Source organism: Eubalaena glacialis, chromosome 1, assembly GCF_028564815.1.
Source record: "Eubalaena glacialis isolate mEubGla1 chromosome 1, mEubGla1.1.hap2.+ XY, whole genome shotgun sequence".
Taxonomy (NCBI): Eukaryota; Metazoa; Chordata; class Mammalia; order Artiodactyla; family Balaenidae; genus Eubalaena; species Eubalaena glacialis.
Window position 1 is genome coordinate 176,051,250 of NC_083716.1, and position 14,082 is coordinate 176,065,331.

Consider the following 14,082-nt stretch of genomic DNA (forward strand, 5'->3'; position numbering starts at 1 on the left):
CACCTAGTGGCTTATAGTCAAGTAAATAACTCAACTGCAATTTAAATGACAAGTATTATTGAAAAGCTTATTACGAAGTAAACACACTGGCATTTCAATGTGCCATTTAGTACATCTTTTCCCTTTAAAAGATGTTTAAAGGTATAAGGTACACTGTCTGAGACCGTATACAGCTTTTTTTTCAGCTTTGAGGTATAACTGACAAATACAATGATAAGATATTTAACATGATACAGCTTTTGATAACAGCTATAAAAATCCCAAATCAGCAGATTCTGGCAATCACAGTTCTACGTATCTATGCTTTATTTATATGTGCGCCCCTCAAAGTGCGTACACAAAAAATGTTAATGGAAGTTTGTAATAGCAACCTAAATGCTCAAGAAGAAAGAAATGGTTAAATAAACCATTTTGATAGGTAATACTCCTCAGCAGTTAAAAAATAAAGAGGCAGATTTATAGCAACTACTGTGGAAAGATTTCCAAGATATAAGGCAAGATGCAAAATTTTATAGTTTTTATAATCTCACTTATATTTTTTAAATGATCTGCTAGATTTCTTTATGTACATATTTGTATGTGAACATGCAGGAAAGGTCTGGAAGAAAACATTGCAAACTGATAACCTCTGGAAACACAGGACAGTCACAGGGGTAAGAACGGTAGCAGGATAAAAGTGGTCCTTCAGAGTTATTTCTATTTAATTCTCCCATACCTTTTTACAAGTCTTTATGTGCCTCTCAGTAAGGCCTATCCAGACTAACCCTTTTAAAATTATAAACCCCAACCATACTACCTCACCCTCTACCCTATTCTATTTTTTTCCATTACTCCTATTCCATTGTAACAAACCACATAACTCACTTACTTATGAAGGCTATTGGATATCGTTTATCTACTCCCATTGGAATGGAAGCTCCACAAGGACAGGGATTTCACTCTGTTTTTCTCACTGATGTATCCCCAACACCTACTAAAACAGTGCACACAGTACACACATTATATATATAATTTATATTTTATATATATTTATATATATAATTTATGTTTATATAATTTATATACTTATGTTTATGTCTGCTGAATATTTACATATTCAACCATTTAAATTCCCTTTATAATAGATTAAAAAATATTTTTTGCTTCACATCCAAAAAATGACTTGGTGTGATTGGTAAATCAGGGGGCTACTTTAACTAAAAGCTGAAAGGACACAGGAACCAACACTGAAGAGATTCTGAACACAGCTCAGGATGCTGAAACGCCAGCCTTGCGAAAAATACCCCAAAAAAACAAAAACAATAAAATGGCATGGGAAGCTGTGTAATAGCAGATAGAGCTGGTGATTCCTAAAGTTTGGGGGGAGTGTTTACATTCAAACTAATGTATCCTTCCACAGAAATAAGAAGCTTATCTATATGCTTCCTTAATTATAAACCAGTATGGGAACAGACATATGCCACTGGGAAATCAAGTGAGTCTAGATACAGTGAAGTGCCTAAGACTTTCAAATTCCACTCAAGAAAGTTGACAGCGATGTTTGATGAACAACTGACAGCATGCTATACACTACTATTTTTCCTGTCTATGAAGAAAATACGTTTGCCAGAAAGATACTGCTATTATCCAAATAACAGATCAGTTATCAGAGCAACTGCAACAAGCACAGAGTAAGATATTCTCAAAATAAACTTAACAAATCCTCATGAGGAAAGACCTACACCCATCAGCCTATACTAGTAAGGCAGGATTCCAGTGAATATCATCCAACGAAAATGTCCTGTAGTGAACCAATAACGAATGATTTTTGAGTCAGTGATGCTACTTGAATCATGTTATTTTGTTCTATTTCTAAGGCGAACTGACACTTTTAGTTAGAGTCACTCTTAGAAATAGATGAAAAACCTTGATCTGCACTTCACTCTAGATAAAACAGTGACAAGACGAAGGCAGAGTTCATGATAATGGGTTAAGATCATTCCAAAAATCCAGCAGGATATGTGTGTAGCCAACATGTCCTACTGTGGAGCACATCACCATCCTTATAACTTCTTGATCAAAGCGCGTATTTGATGTACGAAACAAAGAGATTAATTCATGTGATAAATATAGGAGGAAACAGGATCTGAAGGAGAGTTACCAGTAGGAGGCAGGCAGACTGAAAAATCCCTAGGAAAGGCCCATCAAGGAGGCATGAGAATGAAAAGAGACCAGAGCCGGGGTGGGGCGGTGGGGGGATGACAGGGGGAAGAGTGGCTTGTAGCTCTGATGCTCTCTTCTTAGATGGTCCAGCTGGTTATTGCCACTTAAAGCAGAATGATAAGATTTACTCCATTTAATTAAAAGGAAATGTCTGCTAATTTAAAAAGAAAGTTGGGATGGATATCATCTGTAGCCCGAAGTCTTCTGTTTTCTTAAAGAGAATTTATCAAAGTACACATTAATTACTAGATTTGTAAAATACTTGGAGCTATTTAAATATGCTTAAACTTCCTCTAGGAGAATTAGGAAGTCCTTTGAACTACAGTCATCATTAGTCATTAGAATAAGTAACCAGTGGAGGAAGTAAAGGTAATCAAAAGATGACCAGTTCTCAAAGGGAGCCTGATGAAAGACTGTTCCTTGCCTACTAAGTTACGCAGGAGATTTAAAAATCAAAACCAACAAATTCAACCTAGAGTTCCTAACCATGTTAATATCTTGTTTTATGGTAAACTAAAAATCTAGGAGAAATTTTCCTGTATGCCTACTATGTTTTCTAAGTGACAGTAATCCTAAGAATTAAGATTAAGTGAGTAACTAATTTGTGCTAAGAACCCCACTGAGTGCTTCATGTATGTGATTTTATCAATCCTCACAGCAATTTTATAAGTATTGTGATCACCCCCATTTGACAGAGGAGGAAACTGAGGCTCAGAGAGTAAAGTAATCTGCCCCAATATACACAGCTCCAAAGTAACTCAGACAGTATCAAGACCTGCAAAGCCTATGTGCCTTTTCTTTTTTTCCCTATACCACGAGAACAAAATTTTGAAGGTTCTTCCCCGAAGAGATCAGACTCTGATACTCGTGGGAGGAGGCTGGGTGGGGAGACGAGGCAAAGAACTAAATAAATAACCACCACTCACCTCTGGATTTTCTTCTTTTACTCTTCGTGACTGTAAAACAATTACATATTCATTAGTACACACACACCCCCAAAAACACAAAAATAAAATTGACACAGGTTAGAAAATCATCATCAATGTCATTTACCTTTTCTTGCGAAAAAGCTGCTTTCCCTTCTTCACTTTTTTCATCCATCTCGTCGTCACTCCACTCCCAGTCACCGTCTTCGGTTTTATGAAGGTGACCGCTTGACCCCGGAACTCTTCTCACCTGGACCAAAACAAATCCACCCAATTCTTCACCAGTTGAACACGACCAGTGTTCGCGGGTGCAGCTACTTGGGTTACACAGCATATGCTTACCCTGAAAATAACCTGAGTGGTTATGAATTCAGGGGTAACTAGCAGTGAATACCCCAAAAGTATTCTACACACAGCCTCCAGACTCCTACACTCATCCTCTTTCCAAAGATATTAAGTTCTTGAAATGCTTTACTCTATGTGTGTAGAACAAAATATTTTGGAAGAGTACGACACACGTCAGCCATGAAGGATCAAGCCCATTTTTCACTTTGGCTTCAGTTAACACTTTTATGAATCACTACACGTGAGAGGCCACGTGGTAGGTTTCAAAACTGCTTAAGGAAATGCATGCGAGCAAGAGACTGAGGACTAAGGGAAGACAAGGGACTCAGGCAGCCTAATGAAGCATACTAGTCTGGGGCATCAGCCATCTACAACCTATATCAAAAAAGCAAATACCCTTCTGTTGCCACCTTGCTCTTTTTCAGAACCTGACATCATGCTTATTTTCCCAGGATTCTGCTCAACCTACTTGAGCAAAACAAAACAACATCAAGACTATTCTTAACACACCTTTCGCGATTGCTAGGAACACAGCAAGATAACCAGCAGCCGTGTCAGATGATCTAAACAGATGATAACAATTTTCTGCCATTATTTCGTATTTTTTTGAGCCAGGGTAGAGATGTGGTCCACGGGGAATGCTTTCCACGTGTCTCTGTGGTTGAAAAGGCAAAACTTTTCAAAGGGGCGGATGACTGAGAATAATGAGCCTCTGACCAAAGTAATTTGCTTTAAAAAATGGACTGCGGTGACTCCTAGACATAGAGAACAGACTTGTGGTTGCCAAGGTGGGGGGAGAGGGGGAGGGAGAGGGAGGGACTGGGAGTTTGGGGTTGGTAGATGCAAACTGTTACATTTAGAATGGATAAACAACAAGGTCCTACTGTATAGCACAGGGAACTATACTCAATATCTTGTGATAAACCATAATGGAAAAGAATATGAAAAAAGAATGCATATGTGTGTATAACTGAGTCACTTTGCTGTACAGCAGAGACTGGCACATTGTAAATCAACTCTACTTCAATTTAAAAAACAGAGCAAAAAATGGTCTGAGACATGGCTAAACAAAGCAATGTAGCAAGCGAACATGATGTGAACATAACAACCAGTGATCCACTGATTCAGAGAAACCACAAGTGGAAAGGGACCTTGGAGACTGTCTAGTCAAACCCCCTCACTTTACAGATGGGAGAACGAAGGCCCAGAAAGTGACCCAAGATATCACACAGGTGTAAAAACAAAATGAAGGCAAGAAAAAAAGCCTTCAGATTCCCATTCAAATGCAAGTTTTCCTATGCCACTGAATGGTAACTGAAAAACCAGCTGTCTAAAAATGTCCTGTGAAGACTTTGCAAGAGTATGACATGAAGAAAGACTATTTTCCAGAATAGAAACCATCCAGTTATACCGCAGGAAGTTCATGAGTTCCAAGGGAAATACCACAGAATTTAGGTGTAAAGTAAGCATCTACACATGTTGGATCAATGTGAAGTCATAAACAATGCAGACTTGGGGTTGGGTTTGATTTGAAGGCATTACCATGTGGAACCTGTACAAGTAAGCCTGACCACTTGGTCTTGAGCTGCAACATAGAAACTTAAAAAACAAGCAAAACATTCTTATTCATAATTGCAAACAGTTATGCTCAATTTTTTAAAAAAGCTTTTTTCTCCACTAATTCACCTTCAAAACACTTAGCACTTAGTAAAAACTCCTTCTGTGCTTGGCATAAGATATTTTTTCCACTTGCGTTTTGAGTCATTGGAAAGACCTATTTAATGATAGTGATTTTAATGATGCTTATAGATGTTGGCAAGGTACTGTAGAAAAGATGCTGAAATGCACTTCAGGATTTTTTAGAACAGATTGCTCATTTTAAAGCTACAAAGAAATGGACAAAGAAAAGACTTTCTGTTGACATATACAGTAAAATTAATTATTTTCTTAGCAACACTCATCATGACGAGAGCAATACAGAGGAAAATCTGATAATGACTACATTAAAGGAAAGCATTTAAAGCCACATCTACTACAAAACATACTATTAACTAAGAAGTGAGAAGACAAGTAAAATTGTGGATCATAAACAGAAAAAAACTCTACCTTCACTCAGATTGTAAAACCCAAGCATGGTTGACGAATTAGTATTCTTCAAGTACTCATTCAAAAGATCACACCAGGGAAATCTCTCTTTCTGAAAAGTGTCAGAGAGTGCAGCTTCACACCCTAAAATTTAGTTTATGTTCTTTTTCCTCTCGCTCTACGTTTACAAAAGCTGTCCGTTTTGTTTCTTCAAGTGGGATCCAACTACAGACAATAAAATGGCCAACTTCTATCTCTATTTTATTTTATAACCCTGACTGTGTCCCTCCTCTTAGTTTTATTTGCTGGAAGAGAGAAAGATAAAGCAAAATGTCTAGGATTATAGCCTCAGACATTGAAAGAAATGGCGGGATGGGCCTTTAAGTAGTAAATATTGATTAAACAAATAAATGTAGAAATTAAGACAATGAATACTCAAAAATCTAGGTAGCAAAAAATACTGGTATAAGCGTAGCAAGAATAAGAATACAAATTTATTCCTTAAGACTGTTGTCTCAGTTTATTGGAAAGGAAAAAACTCGCAGCATAATTTGAAACCCAGGTTTCACAGTGTATTTATGTGACATTGACCTCTACGGAAGAGACCAGAAAGCAATTTTACAAAATTACATCCCTGTAGGGAGTTTGTAGGGATGACAGGAAGCTTTTAGGTCTTGAGCCAAGGCAACTAAGTTTCACATAGTCTAAACAAATGGGGTTTTTATTTAGGAACTGAAGAATAATCTACAAAATAGATGCTTCAAAAAAAGATGCGTAAAAGCTTCTATCCTCCCCCATCCCCTACAGTGATGAGAATGGAGGTTGCCCACCCTCGGAACTCTGACTGCATTCCTGTTACATCGCTCTTATTCTATTAAATGGCTCACTCACTGAGTAAAGCCAAGAGGTGGTTGAATGAAATTTTTTCTCTGTTGGGGATTTAAAAAAATAACGCAGTGCTTCTCAGAGAAATGAGCTCAATTTAAGTGATAGCTACAGCTATTCATAAGCCCACAAATTCCTCAGGTCAGAGCTGGCAGTAGCGAGGTTAGACAAAGTTTTACATGCAATAACATTTATTCCCAAAACTGGGAATAAAACACAATTGAGCAGTTCTATTTATACCATACCTCTGAAAAGGAAAGTAATATTATCTTCTCTTCCTTGAAACAGCATTTTTATGAAAATCCATTAAAGAAATGAAGTTCTGATTCCCACAAAAAGTCAGGCTCCACCAGACAGATAGAGGGAACAACGGTGTGGTTCACCGGCCAGTTCTTTTGGCCACGGGGTCACGTGTCAGAGGCAGAGCCAGGATGGGGAGGTCAGGGAGAGGGAACGGCAGCAACAAGGGACACAGTCCCTGGATCTGTTCCTGGACTCATCTTCCCAGGGGTGCCCCTTCGAACAGGAGCTGTCTATAAATATCAGGACCCAGGATCTCCATACAGTATCTCAGGTTGCCACCTGGCCCCAGACACCAGAACAGGAGGAAGGATGTGTACAAGAGAGTACAAGAGAGCCAATGGAAGCACTTTCTATACAAGGGGTTAAATATGTTAGAAGTGCAAGTGTGTTTCTCTAACACACTCCTGAACAAAGGATGAATGTGACCCAAAGAAATACTGACCACAGTTTAGTAGAATTCGTCTCAGTACTGCATGCCTTTCCCTCCAAGGCACCGGCCAGCTACTTCCACTGCCACATAACTTCTCCCTGGAGTGGGATTTCAGGGTCTCCTTGGAATGGTTTTCCCGTCTCTGGGAAGCCTGTTCTCCACTTCCCCTCCACCTGTTGGACAAACTACGTGCCTGACTGTAGCCTGAACCCAAGATGGGGAGCCCACCCACCTCACATCTGCCCACCAAGGACACCCTGGACATGGCAGAAAGCAACACCCAGTAACTTTTCTCTCCTCAGGCATTCTACTAACCAGAAGTAGAAAACATGTTTCTAATCAATTGCTGTTTATAATGTCCTTGAGGCACGGCCAAGAAAACAAAAAGCCTTCTAAATCATCAGAAATTAAACATCAAAAAATAAAATTAGACTCACCAAGTTTTCAGCAGTAAATATTTGCCTGTCCCCATAGCTTATACTCTGACATTGGCCCCTGTGCCCACCAGCTCTCGGGCACCTCCGTCCCACGCCTACTGCCTGGCCTTACTGTGCTCTCGGGCCCTCGGTCTGCTTCCGCCTCTTCCATCAACCCCGCCTGGCTTCTCCCGTATCATATAAAGCCTGGAGCCCACAGCTGACGCTCTTGAGGCTGCACTTGTTAGTACCCCATGCCCCCGGCCCCATTCCTGGCCACCCCACACCTGGAGGAAAGCCTGGGCTCAGCCTGAGCCAATGGAGAGGAGGCACACTGCCTGGTGATGTCACAGGGGACCGCTGGCCACTCCTGGTCGGGGCATCAGTCCTGCTACAACGCTGCCACTCAAAGCGTGGTCCCCAGACAATCAGCAACAGCATCACCTAGAAATGCTGACTCTTGGGCCCCACCCCAGACCCACTAAATCAGAATCTTCCTTTTCGCAAGATCGCGCGGGTGATTCACATGGTCCCTCAGGTTTGGGAAGTTGTGCTCATTGTGAGTCTAAGTCCGCCTCCCCAGCCCTTGATACCAGCTGTTCCTCATGGACCAAAAGTGACTGAGCACTTGAAACATATTCACTAATTTAACCTTCACAGTAGCCCTGGGAGCTGAGAATCACTTTATTCCCCCGTTTTTTCAGAGGGAAAACCGAGGCGCACGGGAATTTAAACAACCGGCTGGAGCTCATGCAGCTGGGAGTGAGGGCGTTGGCAGTCCCACCCCAGACTCCAGGGCTACCCCCTGCTACCGCTGCTCACGGGAGTGCCCATCCCGCCCCACCCCACTCACCCCAATAACTCCACCCGCGACCCTGAGAGCAACAAGGCCATCCAACTTATACCCCAAGCTTTCTATTCCCAAGAAAAGTCTTCACACCCTCACCCCCCCCGAGCCTCTTTCCCTCCAGTGTGTAAGGAAAATGGATTCCTTTTCCTTTACAAGACCAACGCCTCCTACTGTGCTCCTCATTTATTCATTCACTCATTCATTCCTTCAAGACACAAACACCCAGGCTCTGGATCCTCTCCGTCCATCACAAACATGGGTAAGTAGCTCCTATACTTCTTCTCCCCACAAAAAGGGCGGGGAGGGGGCTCAGTTTCTGCTGCTTCCATCACTCCATCACTCTTCCCTCTCACTGTCAACATTCTTCTAAAGAGCATCTCTGATTGCTGCCCTCACTTCCTCAATCTTTAATCTCATACAAAATGTTATCTGTCCCCATCTGGCCACGAAAACTGTGTGCTCTCTCTCCCCAAGATTTAACAACATCACAATTGTGTGATTCAGCGCTCCTCTCTGTTGCTATAATGTTATCCTGCAGACACAGCTGAAATCCATTCTTCCGTTATTTCACACTCTTTCCAAACCTGTGCTGGTAACCTTTCTCCTCCTCCTCTCTTGTCCTGCTCTGTCTCCCGCTGTTCTCTGTCTTGAGCACAAAAATGGTTGCTCTTAGCCCACTACATGCTCTTAGCTCACTAGACGACATTGTCTAGTGAGCTAAAACACACAGTCTCCAGAGCCTCCTGTCTCTCATGGAAGCCAATGACCTTAGAGACTTCATCTCTCAGTCGTGTTTTGCAAATGCTCTGTTGGATATGAACATCTGATCAATTTCTAGCTTGCCGTCTCCAGCCCACTTATCAGTGCTCCACCCCAGCCTCACTCTGACACTTTTGCAGGGTCGCCTGTCTTAGTTAACACTTCCGGGGTGCAGTTGGCTCATGCTGGCTCAGGAGAGCCCACTGTTAGCATTTCAGAAAGTTTACAAGACACCTGACTTCACAATGGTCACTTAGAATTGGCCAGGGTAGGAGTATTTACACAATGGAAATAGAAAAATAGTACAAATTAGGATTTGCACTCCCCCCTTACTGCCAAAGTGGCAGTTCTCAAGGTTTACAAGCATGCCACTGACCCTAAGACTCAGCTCACAGAAACATTTTAAAATTTGACAATATTTCACAAGAACTTAGTAGTTATTCCTGGAAATAACTACTTTCCTTTGCAATGGCAAATATCTCAATTTTATTATACGAGCCTCTCAAATCTCACCTTTAAAAGCAACACAGTAATTGATTTTTATATACCAAACATATACCAATATAAGTACGGGGGCAGGGGGGAAAATATCTTAACATTTCTCAAACTGATACATATGGCTTGGGGTAACATTTCTTATGAAAGCGTCATGAAACACAGGGCTATATATATTTTTAATGTAGATAGAAGTGAAAAGGGTGTCCTCTGAAAAACTGTGTTAGATGATGCAAAAATTGGTTTTATGATAGTTACTGCCAACACTGCAAGTCAGAGCCTAAATAATACTGCTTGATACAAAGTAAGAAAGGAGAACAAATGGTGTATTTCTAAATAAAAATGTTTTGTGTAAGTTATTTAAGTTATATATAGTTATACTAATAAATTATTATGAGTAGATATTCTGTTTTCACCTATGTCCATAAGTGTTCATAAGTTCAAACGACCAGAAAACTTTTTTTTCTAATCTTTAGATTTGGAAAGTAAAGTATCACAGTATTTTCAAGCTTCCTTTGTATTTAGGAATGCATGATAAATTTTACAAACAGGATCAAAAATTTTATACCTGATTAATTTTTCTGCAAAATGGAAACAAAGATCCTTCTAGTTAAAGCATGAAACTAGGTTCTCAAATTTTCTGTAAATATTAATATGACAACAGATCAATGGTAAACGTAAATGTCATTGAAAAATTATTCATTTTGTTTATAACAATTTGGAACCTTGATTATTTGATAGATTATTTGGGAGAAGTAAAATGTGAAAGATGGAGAACTACCAGCCTAGTTGACATTTCTGTCTGTACCTTCTAATCCCAGAAGAAACAGAAATACACACATAAATGTATTATTTCTACAATGCATGGGTATGTATGTGTGTGTTTGTATATACATATAAAATTTCTGCATGAAGCATTCACTGGATAACAAGGCACATATTTCCTATAAATTTTTTCAATTTAAAATAAAATTCCATTTTGGGTTAAAAGAAAAAGACCTCTGAAACTCCCCCACCCCTGTCATTTTGGCCAAAGGGCACAGTCATATAAAGTTCCTAAAATGATGCCTGGCACATAAATAAACACTCAAGACATGACAGGTGCTATTATCATGAATATATTTCATCTTTCTCACAAGCCAAATCTATCAAACACTATATTCTGCAGATTTTACCTCCTCAGCTACCATTGTGCTAGATCAGGTCCCCTTCAATGTTGATCTCCTGTCTCTCCTATTAAAACAAACTGCTAATCAATCCTCTGGCCTCTAAACTCTTGCCTATTTTATCCTTCATAGTGCCACGCGTCACAGATTAGAACTTTCTCCAAAAGAACAAAAACGACAAGAGTTCACTATCACCTACAGAATGAGTTCAGATTCCTTAATATTCCAGTCTCTCCATACCCTTGCTCCAAATTACCTTTTCAAGACTTATTTCCCACCATATGCCATCAGACACCCACAATCCAGTTTTGTACAAATTAAATACTTACACAACTCTACCTTTTTACATATGTATCACATACATATCTTGGCCTGATCTGCCCTTCCACAATCTCTACTTACCTTTTTTCTTCCAATCCAAGAAGCTTCATTGGTATTTTGCCTGCACCTTTATATCATTCTACTCTGTGTTACATTTAACAGATGACATACTGAACTGTATACTCTTACAGGGCAGAGAGCTAGCTTTAGCCTTTTCAAAGAATCATTTATTCAGTCAGTCAACAAAGTCTTATTTAATACCTACCTTGGTGACAAGTTCTAGACAAAAGACAAATAAAATAAAAGCCTACATCCTGGAGTAGTTCACAATCCAGAGAGGTGGACAGACATTTAAGCTATTAATTTCAAGAAAATGTGAATGCTACAACAGAGATACAAACGCTGTGAAATCTCAGAAGAGAGGATGACCATCTGTCTAACTCACCAGGTAGAGGAAGTGGAGAAGTTATTCCACCCAGTGGGAAGGTATGAACTTATAGAGTTCTGCTGACTCATGTATCAGGGCTGGGTCACACAGGACTGGGGCTGGTCTAGGGGCTGGGTTTAAGGAAACAGCTAAGAATAAGGCTGGAAAGCTGTGTGCAGCACTTGTACAATAAGAATGGCCACTTCAAAGGCCTGCAGGAACCAGGGTGGAAATGGAAAGCAGACCCAGTGAGGACCTGGGAGGTCTGGACAGGACCAACCTCATGACCACCACACCCACCCAAAGGGAGTACCCAGCATGAGCTGGCTGCTGCCACAGGAAGGTATGCCAGTGTTGCCAGATCTTCTGATTCTTCCAGAGAAGTGGATTTGTATGTGAATGCTCTTGATTTTAATGTTAACAAGTGTACGTCAAGTTAAAATAAAATTCTCCTGCACAGCCTAAAAAATGATGTGTCTGTGGGACAAATCTGGCCTGTGAGTTGCACCCTCCGTGGTCTACCAAGTCAGGGGGCTTAGATTTCAGACAATGGAAAAGCACAGAGGCTTTCCAGTGGCCACGGGGGGAAGGGGAATGATCAAATCTGGATTCCTGAAAGCAGAGCAGACGTACTGGGACTTCAGGGTGACAAAGGCCAGAAAGAAAACAGTAGGGTTATTGGTTCCAGGAACTACTGACCTGTCACTAATCACACTCAAACTGCGTGACTTAAAGCAACAACAATCCCAGGAGCCCCGGGGCAGTCAGACTGGCTTCCTTGATGGCCTGGGTTCCTAGCAAAAGTGCTTCAGCTCCACTCTGACCCCAAATCAGAACAAGCCCTTCCTGAATTCCTGACACACAAGATAATGGAAGATAATGAAAGGACTGTTGTTTTAAGAAGGTGGTCAGTGAGGGCTTAAAGGAAAGTGAGGAGAATATTACTGGATGTTGGAGGATGAGAGGACCCCGCTGTGCAGTGACAGAGTTTGGCAACACTGATATCTGCGGTGAAGCGGGAATAGAAATGGACCTAATGATCTAGCTGAAGAGACCTCCAGGCAGAGTACTCGAAGTGACACCTGGGTGCTGCTCGCTGCCTGTGATAAAACGTGAGCAGAGAGAGGTGAGCGAAAGGACACACTGTTAAATACAAAATGGTTCCTCATCCCCAGCCTCTCCAGACATCCAGCAGTTCTCAAACCCAGCCAGGGCTTCAAGGCAAAGATCAAATCCAGGGTGTGACTGTGTGACACTCTGTTGAGACTTCAGAAAGATCTAAGGTGGTGCCTCCTGGACGCTTTCAAACAGACCTAAGGCTTTCTAAGGCTCTGAAGAGCAAACCTTGCAGAAACTCTGCATTACACAATAAGGCTTCTGAGAATCTTAAGGGTGTGGTCCCTCAGGGTCACAGGGAGCCCAAGGTAGACAAAGCATCTTGAGGTCGTGGCTCCTGTCTAATACATGAACCCATCAACATTCAAAGAAAACCCACAAAGGTTTTTAGACATCTGTACTGTGAAATTACTGCCAGGTTAGACTAAAACAGAGAGAGTACAAAATGAAAAGAGCATTCAGATCCCCAAACTTTTAGGGGCAGGAAGCAGTCTGAGAAGGTTACTCAGCTGCCAACACTGGCTCTTTCTTTTGAAAAAGGAAGGGTCACTTAAAAAGTAGAAGTAAGAGCCCAGAGCATGGAACCAAGAGCCAAAGAGAACAGTGGAAGAGGAACAGGCAACAGGCAACTGGCCAAATTCCACAACTGCCATGGTCCCATGTGCCTCTGGTTTTCCCTCTTTGGGGCAGACCTTGAAGAGGCCTATCCTCCTGTTGTGTTCCGGGTGTGTGTCAAGCACATGATTAGAGGGCAAGGCCCTTGACTTTGAGCCTGAGCCTGAAGCCATAATGGGATGAGACTTCTGGAGGGTTTTGGAAGGGCAGAGTGTATTTTGCATGTGGGAGAGGTGTGAATTATTGTGGCCAGAGGGTAGACCAGGGCAGACTGCTTTTCTCCAAAGATGCCCATAACAGTACCTCCTGCCTCACGTGTTCTTCCAGAATCTTACCACCCCCACCTGTCAAGAGACGGAGTACAGTGTCCTCTCTTTAAACCTGGGTGGGTCTGTGCCTTGCCTGTAACCGACAGAACCAAGCATCAGAAAAGGTGATGCAGTTCCTACCTTGCTCACCGGAATAAGAGCAGCAGACGCCTGCAGCCACTAGATAAGCAGTCTGACGGCCCTGAGGCCTCCATGCTGCCAGGCAGCCCAGAGGGAACCCATGAAGACAAGGCCTGACCATATGACCGAAGCTGCACATGACCAGAAGGCAGCCTGCTAACACTATCCCGAACCCCTGACCCACAGAAGCTTATTAAAATGACTGTTATTGTCTGAAGCTGCTATAGATAATCAGAATAAGGATGATGATGAGGTTATTTATTGAATTTCATTTCCATTTTTGTGTAGTTAG

At 41.4% G+C, this 14,082-nt stretch overlaps 1 protein-coding gene across 2 annotated transcripts in view; it reads right to left on the reverse strand.

The window, feature by feature from the left end:
- Positions 1-14,082, reverse strand: part of STK39 (serine/threonine kinase 39) — a 309,082-nt gene that overhangs the window by 121,015 nt on the left and 173,985 nt on the right. For both annotated transcript variants that reach the window (XM_061201249.1, XM_061201248.1), the window contains exons 11-12: positions 3,256-3,378; positions 3,129-3,158 (exon numbers count right to left, since the gene is read on the reverse strand). In XM_061201249.1, coding sequence (XP_061057232.1) covers positions 3,129-3,158; positions 3,256-3,378 — 153 coding nt within the window. The remainder of the gene's footprint in view (positions 1-3,128; positions 3,159-3,255; positions 3,379-14,082) is intronic.